The following is a 20,370-nucleotide window of genomic DNA, read 5'->3' as shown; positions in this document are numbered from 1 at the left end:
CAGGTGTCCATACAGTGCTGCCTCCTTTGTCAACAGCCTGACTCCTGTCACTTCCTCAAGGAGCCGGCTTACCTTTTCCAGAATCTCTTGCATAGGGGCAGAGCCAAAAGAGGTGGTCGATGGTCTCATTCTCACCTTGGCATCTTGCCCAGGGGCAGCTGGCTCAGGGGCAGCTGACTCTTATCTCACTCTGTGCCTCCATGCCTTCACTGGGAGTACACCATGAGCTATAAGCCAGTTCAAGTATCTGTGGTCCTTTCTTAGGTCTTTGTGAAAGATCTGGTCCTAGACAGCCTGGCAGTTGTCATCAGGGAGCAGCTCCAGGGTCGATAGCCTGTCTCTGACTGCCTTCTGTATTTTCCTGTGGTTGGACATGGTCTCTGGGCTTTCCTTCTGTAGCCCCTACTCGCTCTGGAACTCTTTCAGCACACTGTAGATCCAGGGGTGTTCCTTGGTGCACAGTCTCCCTCTGGCTGGTGCATACCACCACCCCCCATGGTCTCAGGAGGTGACTTGTAAAATACTTGACAAGGCAGGCTGATTTGGTTGCTGGCCCAGTTGCCAGCTTGCAGATCTAGCTCATGCACCATGCCCACAGGAACAGGTGGATGTCTGGCATCCCCCTAGCCCCCACCTGTTTCTTCTTGTACAGGGTCTTCCTTGCCACCTTCTCCATTCTGGATTCTCAGAAGAAGATGCACATGGCTCTCTGGATTCTGTGTGACACACTTGGGTCGGGGAAGACCAGTGTGGTGTACAGAAGCACTGATAACAACACTGCCTTCATGAGTGCTATGCGCCCCACCATGGAGAGGTGACATGCATGCCACTGACCTAATCTCTGCTTCACTTTGGCCTCCTTCTTAACCCAGGCCCTTCTTCCGCTCAGCTTGGGGTCAAGTCATAAGAAAAAAAAGGTGGTACCCAACTGTGGAAGTGAAAGGGAAGTAAAAATGTATTCAATGTAGTGGTTCACTATGACTTGTGGGCATTTTGGCACCATGGGTGGGTTCCAGAATTTGCCCTAGCTTTTCACCCTCTCATGGTGCCAAAAATGCCCACTGTGTGCAGTTTGCCTCAGCATTGACTCATTTTCAAGTCATAGTGAACCACTACATGGAATACATTTTTACTTCCTTTTCACTTCCACAGCTGAGTACCACCTTCCTTTTCCATGTCTTATTATTTATTTTTTTTCACCAGCTTAAATGTCTGACAAACATCACCAAATGGGGCCCCAAACAGTTCACCCAGACTCTCTCTCTTAGCCTATCACGTATGATTTGTGTGGCCCAACTCTCCATGAGGTGAAGCCGGACCAGGTTGCCCCGTGCGTTATCTGCGTAAAAACTTCTGGCGTATCCCAGGACTCATGACAAGAATACCTGGTTCCAGTCATGAGTAGGGGGCTAATTAGCACATGAATCCTTTTTGTGGGGTATCTGGAGTACACACACATACTGAACAATGCTGAGCTATGGGATTAGCATGGCTTGAAAAGCTGTTGATTCCCTTGGGGCCCAGTCCAACGAACTTTATGGTAAATCATTCATGAGCCTTTTGGCTTTGAACTAATATCACGCATACCTGAGTGGGAAGATACCATGATAATGGTTTTGGCCCAGGTGGTTTTACATACCTAGCAGGGGAGATTCCCTTTTCCTGGCCTTAAATAACTTGATGTTGTTGAGGGTGGAGAGCTATCCATTGTACAGTGGGTGGGCACCCCTGTGAGAGTCTACTATAGCCTCCCAATGGGAGGATCTCAGCTACCCAATTCATGATGATGGGGGATTGCCCTTGGACTCTCTCTCTAGCTTGCTCCTAAAGCCCTTGGACTAGAAGCAAATGAGACTAAGGGGGCATCTGAACTTCAAGGCCTCTGAGCTTGGGGTTTGCATGTAGGATTCCTGCCATGGATTTGGGAGTATCTGAAGCCCCAGGCTGAAGAGTCTGGGAATTAGGATACTTGACAGTTGTAGCACCACACAGACTGAAATGATTGAGTTATTCTCAGTCAATAGAATTCAGAGCTGATTTGGCTAATTTGGCTTGAGACACAAAATAAAAAAAAGGCTTATACTATATATAAGTAGGTACAAAAGTGCTGCTTAAAAGTATGTTTATAGAGTACCTGTGTTAAAACTTGCAACAGTTTCAAAAAAGGTAAGATGCATCAATTCTGAATGAACTAAGTCTATGGGAACTTTTAGTAATTTGCCTATATCCAAATTACTACAGGCATGCTTATTTTAAAATCAGTGGATGCATCTACATGAGACACTTTACAGTGGAACTAACTAATTAGCTCCACAGCAAAGTGTCACCATTTACACATGCGCCTGTATTAGGGCACAGCAAATTAATTAACTCCACTGTAGGCTAGTACTGTCTGGGACAAGTACTATCCTACAGCAGAATAGTTACCTGCACTAAAACACATGTTTAGACAGTGACCAGGGCTCACTGGGGCATGAGGGTGCTAGAGTGTGGGGGCTGCCTGTTGGCTAGCCCCAGACTGTTGCACCCTCATGCCTCAGCCAGCCCCTCCACAGCACACTGAGCCAGAGTGGAGCAGCCCCATGCTGGCAGTTTATCTCTCCCTGGCTCAACATGCTTCAGTCCTGGCCACACATGTAAACGCTGTGCCTGGGAGAAAACTCCAGTGTTTAATTGCACATGTAGATGCACTCACTTTTTTCAAATTTGCCCCTCACTTCCATGTAAGTAAGTGTAAGGTCAGACAGTAAGGATGGGGGGAAGTGGTTGCAGGGGGAAGAAGCTGGGGGGGCAGAGGGCAAGGTGGCCACCTGACCTGCCCCCCCTCCCCCCCATTTATTTTCCTTTATGTAACAGTAGGAGAGGGACAAATTCAAGGAAAACCTCCAATAATTAGAATTTATACCTGGAAAATTATAACATTTATACATTTTTCATATCTAGAATCTAATTATTGGGGGGGTCATCATATTTTCAGGGTCATCTTCTATATGAGTAAATACAGTACCATGTATAAAAAAAGAACACATCACAATAGGCAAAAATAATCAAAAGATGGGTTTTCTTGTCCTGTTGTAATCAGAATAAAATTTACCTCTCTTTCAGCTTAATAAAACGAAAGTTAGCATTGACTTCCTTGGCAGTGTATCCAGCGCTTCACTGAAAGTTATTTCCACACCTGAGTTGATGTTCACTGGAGTTAAGATTTCCACACTTGAATAATTTTTTTAGCTAAAGTTAAAACAATGTGCAGGGCTGTGAAATAGGAGCTACAGAATTTCAGAAAGGATAGCTTGATTATTAAAAGGAATCAGGTAGCTTATAATGATCCATGAAGTCAAGTAACTCCCCCACCGCTGCCTAAATAGAAATGCTTCTGCCACTATAAGGCAATTACTTTTAATTTGGGTGAACCAGGAATAAAAGTGTGTTGTGGGGGGGAGGGGGGCAACTGCATCACTTGTACCCCCTTGGATCCACCCCTGGTTTTTACTAGTGCTAGCAGTTCTTAAACTAGTGAAACTGCATCAATGCGATATGTGGCTATATTGGTCAAACTCTCACAGAAGTGTAGAAGAGACCTAAGTCAGCAGGCTTATTTGTGTCTGAGAGGAAGAGCAGCACCCTGCAAAGTGCATTCTCTCAGTCATGTGCTGCTGCTGCTGCTGCATCTCAGGCTGCCTTTAGTACTGCTGGGTCACAGGTAAGCTTCTTTGGGGGTTCATACTGGGACAGGGGGAACTGGGCTGTCAGGGGTAAGACTGGGGGCTGGGCTGGAGGGGCAGCATGGTGAAGGATGAAGTTAGGAGCATCAGAATGTAGGGAGTGAGTAGGAGGTCCCTGGCAGGGGAGTTGCACAGTCTAAAATAATTGCTGCAGCCAAGCAAGGTTGCCAACCAAAGAACTTTTTTTTTTACTGCAAATTTTTACCAACAACCAAAATCCTTTACTTTTTTCCTACAGTTGATATTAAACCCCTAAATTTGAACTCAGCCTTTCTAATTGGCTGGGCAGCATGACAGGGTATGGCAGAAGAGTTACATTTACCTTATGTAGAACATATATATCAGTAACAACACGTGTCAATAAAAAAGTTTGGCTGCCATTAAAAAGGTTTGCAGATAGTAAAAAAAATTATTGGATTTACAACCCTACTTGGAGCATTAGTGTGCTGTGAGAGTGGCAGAAGGTGTTCCACAGAAAATGGGCTTGATGGGGCTCTGGCTGTGCTAGCCCCATGGAGAGGAATTGGACCCTGCATAGTTGGATAAGGCCCTAGCTAGGCCAGTCCTGTGTGGAGGGATCAGGCCCCAGCTGAGCCAGCACTGCACACAGGATTGGGCCTATTGACTGGATCTAGCCCACCGACTGGTGAGTGAAGTGTACCATGAATTTTAATCCAGACAAAAAGTGTGCCCCAGGTATCAAAAGTTTAGGAAACACTGAATTAAACCTTTTGCTTATATAATAAGAGCAGTTGTCCTGTTGCTGTCTGATCTCACTGGGACAGAAAAACTCTTGTAATACACAGATGTACATAATATTTCCTTCTCCCCCCATCCCTTACAAAATCTTAAATACAAATTTGTAGAGTAGGGGAACTGCGTTTAACATTCATTTTCCTGTTGTTCTGGTTACATCAATTCTACACAGTTTACGGTTATAAAAATGCAAGTGCAGCTGCTTACTTTCTGAAGAATTCATGCAGCAGACTGTTGTAAACTGGAAAAATTCCAAACCAGAAGCTTAACTGTCTTTTGTTCTCTGCCATCCAGTTGTTACAGATTAGAGATTGTAAAAATGATGCTGGAATAGTAATTCACATGTAACAGTTTTTAATCTGCAATTTGGGAAGTCTTAGGAGGTGGAATACAAAAGGGAAAAGAATTGCATGTGTGTCCTATTTTGCTTCTTTTGGATGTGTGAAGAAGGCCCGAAAATTATTGGGATCTTTACAGTATTTTCCCACCTGTTTGAACATCAGGTATTTGTCATGTCTTGTTTTGTTTGCAGTAGAGAGCTAGTTGGAGCTTCTAGGGGTGTAAACTTATTTGCTCTGTAAAGCAGTAGGGCTCATCCTTTTCAGGTCAGTGGCATGGAGCCCATCCAGGGGCCAGATTGGACCCAGTGTACTAAGATAGGGCCCATGTGGCCTGAGCTAGGATGTGCGCTAGGATTGTGCTGCCTCTGTCTGGATTGACCTTGGGGCCCTGCACCATCTCTGCCCAGCCCTGTCATTGGGATTGGGCCCTGGGCTTGGGCACCACTTCCATCCAGCCCTGAACACCAGGATCAGGCCTGCAGGGCCCCACACCTCTTCCACCTGGGCCCATGCACTGGAATCAGACCCTGCACCACTCTGCACCCTAACTAGAGTGCAGAGCCATGGCCCACGCATGGCTGAAACTGGGGAGTCCCATGAGCCAGAGGAAATGTCAGGGGCTGGATCTGTCTGACCTGCTCTGACTGCGTATATGAAAGGAAATTAATTTTTAATGTGTGCTCTTAGGCTTAGGTGTTTTTGAAAATCCACACCCCTTGATCTTTCCTAACGACTCCTAACATGTTTGAATGGCATATTAGTTTTAAACAGCCTGAATGAAAATAGCATCCCATCTCAATCGTTCAAGTTTCATTTGAATTGTGCCTGTTGTGTCATATACTTAATCCTTCTCCAGTTGTCCAGGGACTCTTCCTGAAACGAAGGGGCTACTGGCAATCTCCCATAACTGGGGAGTAAAGTAGGGTTCCTCTGGAGGACTCAGGACTCCCCACCTGGTTGAGGGCAGTGGTGTGGGAAAATAGGTCTCCACTGGCTGGCTGTTGGAAGCCGAGGGAAAAGTTTCTCTAGTAGGAGTAGCAGTTTATTTATAGCTTTTGCTAAAACAACACAATTAAATGAAAAATACAATTATATATAATATAATAACATTTATAAAAGCATACAATAAGATTATCCATTCTCAATTTACACAAATTAAAACAGAATATAGTACATAATTATACAAAAAATAGATAAAATGAAGCAGTGGACAATACAGTAAAATAGCCAGATCATATTTGATTTTGGCTTTTGTTCTTGGTGCAAGTAATGCAAATACATCTAGGGAATATAGGACAGGCTCCAAGCTGTTAGAGAGAAGCCAAATTGTTTTTTCTTCAGTAGCCCAGTGTTAACAATTTTCCACTAACAGAAATCCATTTCCTCCTATTTCTTCAAAAAATAAGACCACAAATAGGGTTTTAAGTCATTTTTCTCATTCTTCCCTCAAGAGCATATTCTGTCCAAATGTGGTGTCCAACACCACCTGCCCATGACAACTGCAGATCTCATTAGAATGAATCCCGATCTAGTAAGGGTCTCTCATTGTTTGTAGTTTTCTACTGCAGCTAAATAAGTTTCTAGGCCGAAGGAATGCTTTATTAATCTCAGCAAGGGGAAGTTTGAGAAGGTCTCACTGCTTGCGTATCTGTTTGTATTCTGGCAGCTTTAATTCTTAAATTTATGTCCTGCTTTAAATATAAGGGAAGTACTGGCTCAGTGTTTCTCAGTACATTTCCCAGGCCATTTGTCTGGAGAAGAATATAGATGTTATTTAACCATCCTAACAAGGGTTTAGTTGGAAAAATAGAGTCTTCTAAAATACACTTCTTAGGGTATCTGGTAGGCATTAAAGATCTAATATTCAGCCAATAGTTTAGAATTCTTAATTGCCTTAACATGCTCATATAAATCAGTCCTGTTTCAGAGCACATGGAATACATTTTCTTCTGTAAGGTCTAGAAGAGAGAACAGGCTTCTAGGTTTTCTCCAAACTGGCCCTTAGGGAGAAAGGGGATTCTTGCCTTGGAAGTACTGCAGTTTTCAGCAGCAGGGAAACAGGGACACCTCTTCATTACTGTATTGGCAGACATGGTTTTTTTTAACAAAATTTGTTCAAACTTTAGGCCAACGGGCCTTGATTTTTTCACCTAATTTACACCTCTATGACTCTACTGGGCTCCCTGAGTGGAAGTGAAAGAAGAATCCACTCTATCAGGTATAGGTTCCCTCTGATCTAGTATCAGATCTTGGAGATATGATCCAAGCTCTGCCATGTAAGAACCCACGATTTGGGATATACATTCACTGAAAAACTGGAACTACTGACTGGAGGTTTTCAGCTTGTACCCAATGCTACCAGCTCAGGCAGATGGGAGAGTCCTGGTCCCTAAGGTACACGTGCCTTTCTAATATCAACCAAAGCACTCTTGGTCCCCACCGCCACAGTGTCTGTCTCACTTTCATTCCCCCACCATAGACACATTGTACACCCTTGAGCTCCACACTGCTGCACACATGAGGTTATGGCCAAAAGTCAGAAGACAGCTATATGGGGCAGGTCCTAAATTGGAGTAGTTTAGTGCAGCTCTGTGGTTAGCACAGTACTATGCTGTTTCACAGTCACTGAGGATCTGGCCCTGTATAGTTACAACCTGTTATCTATTTAATGCTTGTGCTTCTGTTGTATTTACAAGCCACATATTACTTATGGTTTCTGAATACTGTATTGATACCATTAATTAGATGCAGCCAGAATAAAGAACTACTCCCAGAAACTTCGTTCTGGTTCAATACAACAGCTCTCTTCAACACCCTTGTTCCTTCCAGTAATAAAAGTTCAGCTGCTGCCTCCTATGCAGGGGTAGATAAGTAAAAGCTAAAGCAATACTTGTGATTTATGACACTATTAATAGTTTCTCAATGCCTGATATGATTAGCCTTAATACATTTTTACTCTTTTTTTCTCTAATGCTGGCATGGAGTTCATGCTTCAGTGGAGCCAGAGAGTTTGCAGTTGCGGTTAATATTCTACTTGATGTGAGTTTGTGAATCATGTCTAGATGATTCTGAGTAGAAGCCAACAGCAGGCCCAGAGCTGAGATTTGGCAGTTAAAGACATTGGTCTTTTCAGAAGAGATGGTGGATGTAGAAAAGCTATTTTATCTCTTGCATTGTGTTGATCCCCCTTTTATTCTCTTACTTTGATGCTTTCACTGTGCTTGTAGGCAAGCCCTTCTCTCATCAGTGGGAATGAACAAACTGCCAGTAATATGCTTGCATTTTCTAGAGCTGCGCAAATAATGGATTTTTCAGTCTGGTGTCCAAACCGAACACTTGGAATCAATTTTTGCTTTTAGTTTACAGTAAAGAGAATTTTTTTCATGGTACTGAATAAAAAATTTAATTGTGGGGTTAAACTCCTTTTTAAAATCTTTAAAAAAATACTGGGTCACTTTCAAAACAAAAACGTCATTTTGAAACAAAGTTGAAAGTTATCATGTTGAAATACTCAGCATAAACCGTTAAAGCATTTCTGATAATTTTCCTCTTTTCAGTCAAAACTATTCAGTAAATTCAACCCAAATTTGTGAATAGTTTTGGTTGACCCTGAACTGCATTTGTCATTGAGTATACTTTTCACCAAAAAAAGTATTGCTGAGCTCTATTCAACAGGATTCTATATTTACTCTCTGTTTTGTTGCAGGGATACCTGAATACTTAGTGGGTGCATCTACATGTGCTAGTTATGCACCTGAATAAATTCCAATGCAGTTTGTGCCAGAGTTTTTTGCTCCTGGGTGCAGTGTTTACACATGCATCCAGGACTGCAGCACGTTGAGCTGCGTCAGAGCAACCGCAACTGGAAGGGAGCCCAGGGAGTCAGCCTGACAACCCAGGGCTGCTCCACCCCTTCCCAACATGCTGCAGAGGGGCTGGCTAGGGCATGAGGGTGCTCCAATGCAGGGCTAGCCAGCAGGCAGCCCCTGCACTGAAGCACCCTCATTTCCCCCAGCCAGCCCGTTACCATCTACACCAGGGGTGTCCAACCCTTTTGAATGTGGGGCCGGATCATGAACTTTTTATCACCCAGTGGGCTAGCAGGAGCGGGCTCACATGGCCTGTCCAGTCTGGCCGCGGCCTGGGGGCACAGGGGTCAAGGGATGCCACCTGACCCCGCCGTGTCCTCCCTGCCATCTGGGTGGCCTCGAGGATGCTCCCACACCTGCGCGCCTGGGCTTAGCAGCCAGGGGGACATGCGGGGACTCTACAGGGGGGTGCAGGAGATGCAGGGACACCCCCCTGCTCCCTCTCCCGCGGGGCAGCCCGAGCCCAAGCAGCAGGGCTCCCTCCCCCAGGGCCCGCGACTGACCACCCCCAGTGTGATGTCTGCGGGTGCAGGGGGAGGCAGGGAGGCGGGAGTGGCGCTGGCTTCCTGCCCCAACAGCCACAGCAGCAGCTGCAGCAGCATCTCCTGCAGGCCCAGCTGCAGCATCCCTCCGAGCCAGCATCTGCACCCCCTGCGCCCACCTGCCTACTGCACCGCGACCTGCTCCAGCCCATGTGGCTGGTGGGGACCGGTGCAGGGCAGGGGCGACATGCAAATGAGGAAGGGAGGGGTGGGGCTACGAATGGAAACCCTGCAATGTGGGAGGGGGGGGAGCTGGCATGCAAATGAGGAGGGGAGGGGTGGGGTGAGGAAGGGACACCATGAAATGAGGGGGGAGGGGAGGAGCCGCACCGCTTCGGCATCGTCAAGCTGACACAGTGCATGTAGGAACCTTGTCCCTTTCCCAGCCCTTCAGCAGCCATTAGGAAGCTACTGAGGGGCTGGGGAGGGACAAGGGGTGGGAATGAAAGTAAACAGTGTTTACTTTCGTTTCCTGTCGCAGCACTGAGGGACTTAGAAAATGGCTTGGTGGGCTGCATGGTGGCCTGCGGGCCGTATGTTGAACAAGCCTGATCTACACATACAATGTGGTACATTAAATAACTCCGCCATAGGATAGTACTTGTGTTGGGCAGTACTGTTCTGCAGTGGAGTTAATTAATTAACTGCAGCCCAATAGCACTGCACATGTAAATGGTGACACTTTACTGCAGAGCTAATTAGACAACTCCGCAGTAGAATGCACAGGTAGATGCCTGCAGTATCTAATACTTAGGATCCAGTGGTGTTGTCCTGACATCTAAGTACTGAATAGGTATTGTTCTGCTATGGTAATGTTATGTGGTAACTGTGGTCCATAATCTTCCTTTCCCCTAGGACTGTATCAGAGTAACATAGCTTTAAAACTAGTATAACTCCAAACTGCATCAGCACAGGATCTAGTTCAAAGACTTTTTGTCAGGACTTGCCTCAGTCAGAGTCTTGGGCTTTCTCTGCACGCGTGCATGCTCTCTTCCTCTCTCAATCTGTTGTCTCTGCTCCCTTTCTTCTCCACTCATCTGGCAGGGGCTTCCCTCTCCGCTCAGCCTGCAATCTTCCTAAAACAAAAGCCTGCTTTTCTCTATGGGTCCTGCTGTTTAAAACAAAATTCCTTTGTATCTGCAGCTCCTCTCTGCCTCACCGACTCTGTAATTTTCTGAGAGACTTTGTTTATTATAGCTCTATAATATCCTAGTGCTTCTAGCTATATCTGGATATTGTAGCAACTAGCTGTAAGGAAAAACCAGAAGTAACATGTTGACTCCTTTCTACCCTGGTATAATAAGGAAAATATAAGTCTGTGCCTCCATGTGTTGTTAATAATCTTACATAAAGTAAGTTTATGGGTAATCAATATAGGTCAACGGACAATAAATATTTCAAACTTGGAGCTATTAAAATAACAGCATAATACCAGAGCAGATAGTAAATCACTTGGGTTATTAACTTTAGCTCAAAAACACATCATTGTGCCATATTTAGGGACCCCCTAAATGGCATCAGTACATCTCTGTATTAAAGGAACGTGGTCTCTGGTCCTGGTCTGGAAAGAATGAATTCAGGACCTATGGGTATAATAGCATAGGATCCCACTGCCTGAGACAAAGGATCACAGCCATTAGTTTGAAATCAGCAGCAAATTCCACAAACTTTTATATTGACTAGTTGCAATAGAAGCCAAAGAGTCATATGATTCAAGTTAACTCAGTCCCCCAGGTTCCCAGGATGCTTTGCACCTCCCCCTACCTCTGCTTCCAGGGTGGGCAGGCTAGCCTTGGCCCAAGCTGTCTTCTCCAGCTGAGCAGGAAGGCATGCTCTAGTGCCGCCTCCCCCCCCCCAGCTTTTGGCCTGAGCCACTATAGGCATGTGGCTTCATTTCTGGAATCCAAAGTTAGTGTCTGGTCACTTGCTTATCAGTTCAACCTACGCAGCTTAGACTAACCTATGAAGATTGAATTGATTCAGGGTCAGGCTTTTTGACTGTCTATATTTAACTACTGTGTTACTGTGATTATTTTATTTTGGAGTTTTGCTACTCAAATTCTCTATGCACATGGTCAATACTTAAAAAAAGGAATTATACTAAAATGTTTAGAATTTGATTCACTGCCCATAAAGAATTGTCTGCAACATCAGCTCAAAAAGCCCATCCAATAATCCTTCCAGCAGCTTTCCTCTCATTGATATGAAGGCCCACTTGCACAAGCACCCACAAAATCCCTACCATCTTGATAATCTTTAAGATTAAAACCAGCAGCTAAGCTTTCTCTCAAAACCCTGTCCCCTCCTACTTTCTCCCCCCCAAACAGCCCCATACGGACTAAACACAGCTTGACACTCTCCTTCAGTGGATATCTGCATGCAGATTTTGAAGCTTGGCAATTACAGTTCCAAATCTGTTTTTGTTATTCCTCAGAAAGAACTGCGGGAAGCTTGCTAGTAGCTCTTTGATGCTGTGTGCGAAATATGGACCTTCATGAAAACTGGAAACTGGATGGTATCAACTGGCTGGCTCATGATGGGACTCTTCCCTTTGCCACTGCAAAAGGAGGTACAGTAACTGTGTGGCTTTCAGTCAACAGAGTGAACACTCAGGGCAACCTCAGCTTCTGCCACACTCACTCACAGACAGGAGCTCCTTATCCTCCGAGTAATCTCACTGGTTTCATCAGGGCAATTTTTGAGTGAGGTGCACCTTGCTGTAAGGATGGGGGAATATGGAGTGAGGCACCTTAGTGCCTGGCTCATTGCTGACAGACAGAGCTCTTACGTTAAATCCTTTTTTAGGCTTGTCTTCATTACTTAGGGGGACTAATTATAAATGATCATCCTTTCAGGGATTCATTCCTCTGGGGCCCTGCCTGTTGGATTTGATCACCATGATCCTCTCCTAAAAAAAGAGCTTTGCAAGAATGGCAGAGGGCTGGAAGTGGCCAAGTAGACACATCTTTATTCAGTGACATGCTTGGGTGAGGACTTTGGGCAAGGTAACTCCTGGAAGGGGAGTGAGGGGCAGAGAAGGCAGTCCTCTCCATTTGTTCTATCCAGAGCCCCTCAACTTTCCCAGGGTGTGATCAGTCCACCGAAACTAAGGCTGTGGGAGCCCTCCTCCGCTGGAGCTCTCCACACCCAAGATCTTGGTTGTGCTGCTACCCCAGAGCTGCACGTTAGTCTCATAAAAGCTCTCCAAGGTGTTGTAGTGGGAAACAGGAAAGGGGGTTATTTGTAGACACCAGGGTACAGCCCTTCTGGGTCATGGCAACACCAAAGGTTTAGAAATGTGCTTTTTTTCCACATTGCTCCATTCCAGGCCACTCCAAATCATGGAAATCAGCAACCTGAACCTCCAATTCCCACATCCCAGGCCATGACACAACACACTCCACACCAGAGGCAGCCTGTCTGTCTTTTTCACTCTGACTAGCCTTGACACCTATTACAGGAAAAGGGGACAGGCCAGGATATGGTACAGCCTCTCGTCCCACAAATTATTTTAAGTTGTTGGAGTTGGCCCTGTAGTTCAAGCTGCCTAGTTTTGTGTACCTGACCCAACTGGCTGTCGGTTCAGTCCATCCTGATAAGAATTACCAAAATGTCATTCTAGCAGAAAAGATACTCTTAACCTATTCAGTAGCATCAAGATGTGAGGCATTACTGTGTTGTGCTGAAGCTAAGGCTATTTTTCCCTGCTTATCAAGATTAGGCAGTGCTTCACCTAAATTGTTTCCACCCTAATCCTAAACTCCTTGTTTCATAGTTGGGATGGGCTGTTCAAGGGCAGCATAGGGTCCTCTGCTCATGCTCCACCTGAATGAGCTAGACTGTGGATCTAACATATTTGCACAAAAATGTCATGGATTTTCCTCATGCAGTTCAGGAGTTTAAGGGGGAAGAAGCCAAATGTACAGCCCAAATCATTTGTCTGTTTGTTTGAAGGGGAGTGGCATGTGACTAGATAAGCTAAGATACAACTGAAGTGTTCCTGGAGCATCTACTTCCTATCCATCTTGAAAATCTAGAAGGAAAAAATTGTAAGTGGTTTGTCTCACATGAAGGTGAAAGGGCCTCCTCAGCCTAGCAGCTAATATGGTCAGCACAGTTACAGCATGCCGATGTCTGTGCTCAGCACACAATAGTGTAACTGGGAGGGACGGCTAACTAGGGCAGCAACAAGTGCTGTCCTGTGCATCGCTGCTCCCCAGAATAAAAAACTGTCCTGCCACACCTCAGCCAACCACACACAATACAGTGATATGGCTAACATTATGCTCATCTGCATACAACTCTCTAGGCCAAATGACCTTGCCCTGACACCACCACAGCTTTCTTTTTCACCGCATTAACCTAAATGTATTTGAACTCTGACCACATGTGTAGGTCTGTGTTATTGTTTCATGTTTATATTTTGGTAGCGCCCAGACCCCCTGTTGGGATTATGCCCCTGGCCTGCTTGTGTCTGTACAGATGACAGGGTCCTGTTCCTCCAGAGTTTGCAATTTAAAAAGCAAAGTAACCTGGAAAGCCTGGAATCAAATGTACAGAATGGTTAGAGACAAGTATCAGTTTGCATGCACATTGGGTACATGTGTCTCCATAGTTTTATTCTGAAGGTAGGTAACTGCATTACATCTGATAGGGAAAAATCACAAACTTTATATCCCCAGAAATGCTGCTGCATTTGTGGAGTCTTGAAGATGTTGAAAAGTTCATGATTTATTTATTTTTTAGAAAATAAAAAATTTGCACCAGTTTTACAATTAATAATGACTCAACAGCTCCTCCACCCCCTGTGCCCAGTTCCTACACCTTGAACCTGGTGGAGTTTCTGCAGGCATCACAGCAGAGTCCTGATTTCAGCTGGGGTCAGGATAGGGCTGAGGGGATTGTGGGTAAGGTGTTGCCTTGGGATACAAGAGATTTGCATTAATTTCCCACCTCTGCCTTCAACTTGCCACATGCCTCTGGGCAAGTCTCTACACTTTTCTGTGCCTCAGTCTCCGCAGTTGTAAAATGGGCTTCCTAGCATCGCCCTGCCTTCCAGTGCAAGTTGTGATGATTGTTTCATTCATGGGCATGAAGTGACACAATCCCGTGGTAACAGAAGGTGCATGGATTTCAAGGCTTGCCTAGAGACTAGTGGAGGAGCAACACTGATTGTATCACCCGTGAATATTCACCGAGTTAAAGGAGCACCAGTGTCAGGCAGCTGAAAGTCTTGCTCTGTCTGCTCTTCAGGAGGGGGAGAGCCAGGCAGTAACATTTTCCCTTCTGGCCAGTGGCTGAAATCAGCCCTGGTTACTTTCTGTCTGTTTGACAGACAAGGTTTCAGTATCAGGCAGATCAGATGCAGTCAAGTGAAGGAGCAGGAGTCTTTTTGAGTTATTTAATCTCTTGTGGGAGGATCTGGCCATTCCCTAGCTTTTGAATAATACAAAGCAAAACAGAAACCCCAAAATACCCTCCTAAGAGTGGGAGAGCTGATGCTGAATGCATTTGCAGAGCATGTCTGCTGCAGTTGCCTAGCGACCAGTAGGGAGGCAGGCTGGGTGGCAAAGAGGGGGTCCTCTTAGCATAGGGAGGTATTTGTGCTGTCAGGTGGGTGTGGGCTCAGCGCGCTCATCTCTGTTCCGGCTAACAATGCTTTTGGCCAAAGTTTGGGTGCAGAACAAGCAAAGGAGGAGATGAGAGACACAGCTTTTCTGAAAAGTCCGAGGACCGCAGCAGAAAAAGAGGTCAGAGTTGTGTGAGTGCAGACTGGGCATCCCATGAAGAATGAGGATGGTGCAGTGCAGCCCTCTGGGACTGTGCCAATGGAAAGTTTCTGGGGGCTGGAAGGATGATGAGGTTTCCCTCTGCAGCAAGAAAATGCACCGGTTTCATTGCTGAATTGACCAAAAGTTTCTCTGCCAATTGCTAATTTTCCAAATAGACATGCTAAAATAAAGCATGCCTGGGAGGAACAGGGGACAAGCTCCTCTCTGCAGTGGTACTGAAAGTAGGTTTAATACTCAAACTATATGCGCCTATGAATCCAGTTGATTTTTCCAGGCATTTATTTTTCTCCCTCCAGGCAATGAGGTTTCCGAAGGTACTCCAATTCTGTTCAGTTTGGATCAGTTGGGTAAGTCCATGTCGAGCATATTTTCCTATTTCTTTTTCTTCTCTGCATTCTGTCGGGTAATTACAAAGAGATTACTTAGATTAAAAAAAGGAGCAGCTACTGAGTGTGGTCTGCTGCATACATGCATAATTTCTTGCTTTTTCCTGGCTTGTTTTTGAATATGCAGAGCACAGAGATAGACACAGCTGGATACCAGGAGATTGTATTTAGTTATCTTCTGAGTTACATTTGCTTAGGAATTTTTCTTTGCAACAAGAGCTTGCATATCCCTGTTGCAGGTGCGACAGCTTTCCTGAATATAGCTTTAAATTTAACCCATGCCTGTCACTGGAACTATTGTGATCTGAAGGTGGAAGGTCCTACAAGGATTTCCCAAAACTTGTGTCCTCTTTTGCTAGCAGTTCAAGCAGAGGGCTAGGAGTCAAGACTGAATGTATGTGAGGCATGAGTGAAGAGTCCAGCTCATAGGTGGAACTCAGCAGTTCACTTCCTATACGTTCCTATGAGTTTGACAAGCTCACAGGTTCAAGAGAAACAGACTAAAGCACAGTCAGAGCTCAAGACCTTGTTCACAACTTCAAGTGGGGCCTAAGAGAGGGTGGCTGGAAGGTGGGAGCTTGCAGTCTGAGTAATCTTGTTCTATCTTGTAGTTATCCCCCTCACCTTCAGACTTCAGGGAGTGCTATCTAGCTTTTCCTCCTACCACTAATTTCAGAGAGAGTGTAGCCCAGTTGAAGCAACTCCCTGGGAAAGCCACAGAGGGTCTCTGGGAGGCTGGATGTACTGCATGTACCATAAATCTTCATCAGGGAGCAGTAAATAGACTGCTGCAGACAGCTCCACTCAGCTGGACTGAGACACAGCCCATAATCTTTTCCCCCAGGGGTTCTTCAACACCTCTAAACTAGAAGACAAACATCTGTAATCTCTAAGTGGTTTATTACAGGACCCTTAGGCCATAAAGCTATGGAGGCTCTTTTAGTCCAGAGTTCTGTAGGACCTAGTGCAAAGCAATCTGTTTCTCAGTCATAGTTTGACGTGGTCTGCTGAGATGGAGTGAGAGCATGGCATGCTATATGCTCAGTACAGGAGGCCCATGTCATCAGCCTCAGTGGAACCAGCTGAAGATACTGCGATATCTGGGCCCCTGAGGAACAGGGAAAGGGCATGCAGGCACAGTGGTGGTGGGGAGGTCATGCTGCCAAGAAAGGGAAAGGAAAGAGAAGGAGATTTCAGGGATGGCTCAAGAGTAGGAAAGGCCAAAGGCATTGTCTGCAGTGAAGTACAATGTGCAGGTAGGAAGATAGAACTCATTCATATGTTGTGGTTCTGAAGGGCAAGGGCTTGTTCTCAGAAATGCTGACTGAGTGGCACTCAACGTGGATAGCCCCAGCTGGCCTCTATGGACACATTAAGAATCCTGATTTATTGCCCCTGAGCAGGGGAGGCTTTGCAGGTTGTAGGCTGTTACCATGGGAGAGGATAGTGATAAACCAAAAGCTGCAGCTCAGGCTGGGTCACCTCAGGAAAGGACACTTTCTTTTTCCATTTAACCTGTGGCACCTGTGCTCCTAGAACAATGGTTTTCCCTCTGATCTTCAACCAAAGCTATCCTAACCAGGAATGGTTGTTTTAGGTGCAAGCCCCATAATTTTCATCAGTATTTAGCACTAAAGCTTCTGGAGCATTTTTAGGCAATAGAGAGCAAATTTCTCGTAGGCTAGGAATAGACATTAAAAAAGTCTGAGCCTGAATTGAGTCAATCTTTGTAGGTTAGTCTAACCTGCTTAGGCTGAATGAGTTTGTAACCACACAGACATCCCCTCTGGACCAAAAAAATTCAGGCACATGCCTGCAGTGGCTCAGGCTAGAAGCTTGGCCATGCTAGAGCAGCCCCCCCCCCCCTTCCCTTCCTCAGTGCTGAGCTGAGGGGTGTGTGGCCAGGATGCTCTGATTAGGGAAGGGCTCCCCTCCTCCTGATCACCCCAGCAGGCAGCTGATAACATGGTGTTTATCACCCCAAACTCAGTATTTATCAGCCCATTAAGAAAACAGAGGGACATTACCAGCTGCCTGTTGATTCTGCCTTTCTCTCACAGCATGTACTGTACCAGCATGTGGCCTGCTAGCTAATGCTGGGAGGTTTCTGTGTAAGGCAGAGGGGAGTGGTGAGGGGAGGGAAAGGGGGGAACAGGGGGAAGCCAGGTAGACATCTGCTGTCTCTGCCAGAGCTCCAGCCAGGGAGCAGAGGGGAGAGGCCAGCCCTGCTGTGGAGCAGACAGCCCAGCCCAGAAAGCATGCCAGGGTCCTGGGGAAGTCTGGTTTAACTTAAACCAGGGAGTGGTCTGGGACAGACATTGTATAAACCGGGTTGACCCAAATCAGTTAAGTCTGATACTACATTCAACCAGGTTTACCTCAAACCAGTTTCAGCCATTTTCAAACTGGTTTATGTGCACTGAACATCTGTTCTGTTACAGGTTTAAACCAGTTTGTGAAATGTCTGTCCCTAGCCATAAAGCCTGAATGATGAAAGAGTCACATAAAAGAAGGTGATCAGGGTTAATCCTTAAGTATCATACAAGAACCATATTAGTTTGTTGTGCCTTCCAAAGTTCTGCTTAGCTGGAACCAAAGAAAGACTCTTCTCTGATTAAGAGAAGTGGGAGACTAGTGATCTTTTAAAAATAAGTATACCTGACCATGAGGTGGAGCATCTTGTCCCATAGACAAGAGGGGCAAAGGGCTTGTTCTGACTGTATCCATAAAGCATGTATTTTCCTAAACTAGAACATAATAGTCTCCCACATCCAAAAATGAACAGCTAGGGATAGTCTTTTTACCCATTGCACCCAGTGCACATGACCATGTGTATAACATGGCAAGGGGAGGGGGGGAAATGTCTAGCTTACCTTTAATTGAAGCATGAGATTTGAATATTACTGCAAACCCAATCTCCTTTTATGAAATACTGGATTTCTCATATGAAAACTGAATTTACAGCCTGGAATAGCACCAGCATTGGAGGGTAAAACACAAGGTTGTCCATAAATAGACGTAAAGAACATTCATTTTATCATGCACATGTCTGTACTGTAAATCTAATGCTGGGAATCTGGATTTCTTAACACGGTGACTAAACACAAGCTACATTATTGCTAGCTGGTTAAGGGGGGTGGTGGACAGTAGCAGTTATTTACATTGATAAAGATTCTTTCATGCAACTGAAAGGATCTTAGGAAAGCTCTACGGGGCAAAGAGTTTGGATGACTATCAAGGTCTCTACAGACTACAAAACTATGCTCACCCATAGCTTTGTAGGAATCCTGAGGGAGGGCTGTGGCATTACCATGCTGCTCTGGAAGTAGATTAGCAGCTAGCTTGTGCCATTGGATGATCTTTCCTTGCTCCATTTCTGCTCTAAAAAGGAAATAATTTGCATCAGCCCCATACAATTCTCTTCCTCTTGTGTGCTGGTAAAGCTGAGCTGGCTGGAACATTGTGGGGGCTCCCACACAAACCCTGCTTCACACCTGCCCGTTTTCTGCCCGCTTGTGTGGGAAGGGAAGTAGCAGCTCTCTGGAGACTGCTTTTCCCTGTGTGGGTGCATTAGACATCCCACAATCTGGACTCCAGGATAGCAATGATTATTAAAAATAGACTTGGTAGCACTTTACATAGCCCCTGTGTCTTCCAAACATAAAGCGAATCATCATGTTCCTATCTAAGATAGTCAGGTCCAACAAAGAATATGGGATAGCAGTGTAGAAAGGAAAGAACAAAACAAGATCAGTACTTAGAAGAAGAAATGCATTTTTAGTAACAAGGCGGGTGGGGTGGGGTGTATGTGAATATGAGAGAAAAACAGAGGTCCTTATGGCCAGGAAGTGAGTGACTATTCCAAGTGTAGAGGGGTGTGCTTTCATGAGATTTCTGGTCTTCCCTATGTTCATCTAGTTCAGGGGTGTCAAACTCACTCTGGGCCAGTTCTGGACCAAGGGGGTACTTGTGGGCTAGATCAGTGGCAGGGCAGGCGGCGGCACTGTGTGCAGCATTGTCAGCACGCCCATTGCTGCCCTCTCTGCTGCCAAAGGCTGCCCTCAATAGGGCCCCAGAGCTGGACACAGACATGGGCAAACCAGGGTGGTCGCCTGGGTCCCAGACAGAAAGGGGGCCCGAAGATGAATGGTTTTTGGTTGTTTTTTTTGCAACCAAAAAATAATTATGTCTGGCAAAACAGGGCCCAATACTAAAAGTTTGTCTGTGGCCACCAGGAGTCTAGGCGTGGCACTGTCTGGCCCCTCACTCACCCTGCCACAAATTTGTGACCCCCTGGTAGCTCCTGATCTAGCTTGAAATATCATAAGAATTATTATGTTATTTTGCTATTTTGGCTTCCAACATGAAACATAGCAGCGGAAGAAAGTTTAGCCATTTGTTTCTTCAAGCTTTATGAAAGGCTTACTTTGCATGACCAGTTCTTTCATTCCTAGTAGCTGCCAACAGGCCACATAATAGTGAAAGAAAGTTGCCAACAGGCACGACAAGGAGCACCTTCTTTCAGCCTTTACCAAACAAGATGGGAGCTAAGGGTAATGAACCGCATTGGGAAGTGCTCAGCATCTGGCAGGATTGGGTCCTTGGAATGCTTCTACAAGCAGCTGTTTCCTTTCTCCAAGTAAAATTACTATGATAAGCAAACACTGGAGACATCCTTTTGCTATGGATGTATGACAGCTAGCCACAAGTAAACTTTTCTTTCTTTTCATTAATTTGTCCCTTCTCTCCCATAGTTCAGTTACAGGTTTTTGAGTGTATGAATCAGCTGGTGATTGTTGGGTTCCTTTTTTCCCTGAATGAGAAAACAGAAAATTTGAAAACTTCACATTTCTTTGTTACCTAACAGAATGATATTGCACTGACTCCTAGGTGAATTGCAAGATGGACTTGTTGGCTTAAGAAAAAAGGAGTGAAGGGAGAGAGACTCTTTTAAGCAAG

General features: G+C 45.4%; 1 protein-coding gene across 6 annotated transcripts in view; it reads left to right on the top strand.

Moving 5' to 3' along the window:
* Positions 1–20,370, top strand: part of AMOTL1 (angiomotin like 1) — a 167,987-nt gene that overhangs the window by 3,461 nt on the left and 144,156 nt on the right. For 5 of the 6 annotated variants that reach the window (XM_019483640.2, XM_019483639.2, XM_019483641.2 and 2 more), the window contains exons 2-3: positions 11,668–11,802; positions 15,322–15,372. In XM_019483640.2, coding sequence (XP_019339185.1) covers positions 11,718–11,802; positions 15,322–15,372 — 136 coding nt within the window. In that variant the 5' untranslated portion in view covers positions 11,668–11,717. The remainder of the gene's footprint in view (positions 1–11,667; positions 11,803–15,321; positions 15,373–20,370) is intronic. The other variant, XM_019483642.2, reaches the window with a different exon arrangement.

This window comes from Alligator mississippiensis, chromosome 1 (genome assembly GCF_030867095.1).
Source record: "Alligator mississippiensis isolate rAllMis1 chromosome 1, rAllMis1, whole genome shotgun sequence".
NCBI lineage: Eukaryota > Metazoa > Chordata > Crocodylia > Alligatoridae > Alligator > Alligator mississippiensis.
The sequence above is the reverse complement of the archived record's forward strand: the minus strand, read 5'-3'. Positions and strand labels throughout refer to the sequence as shown.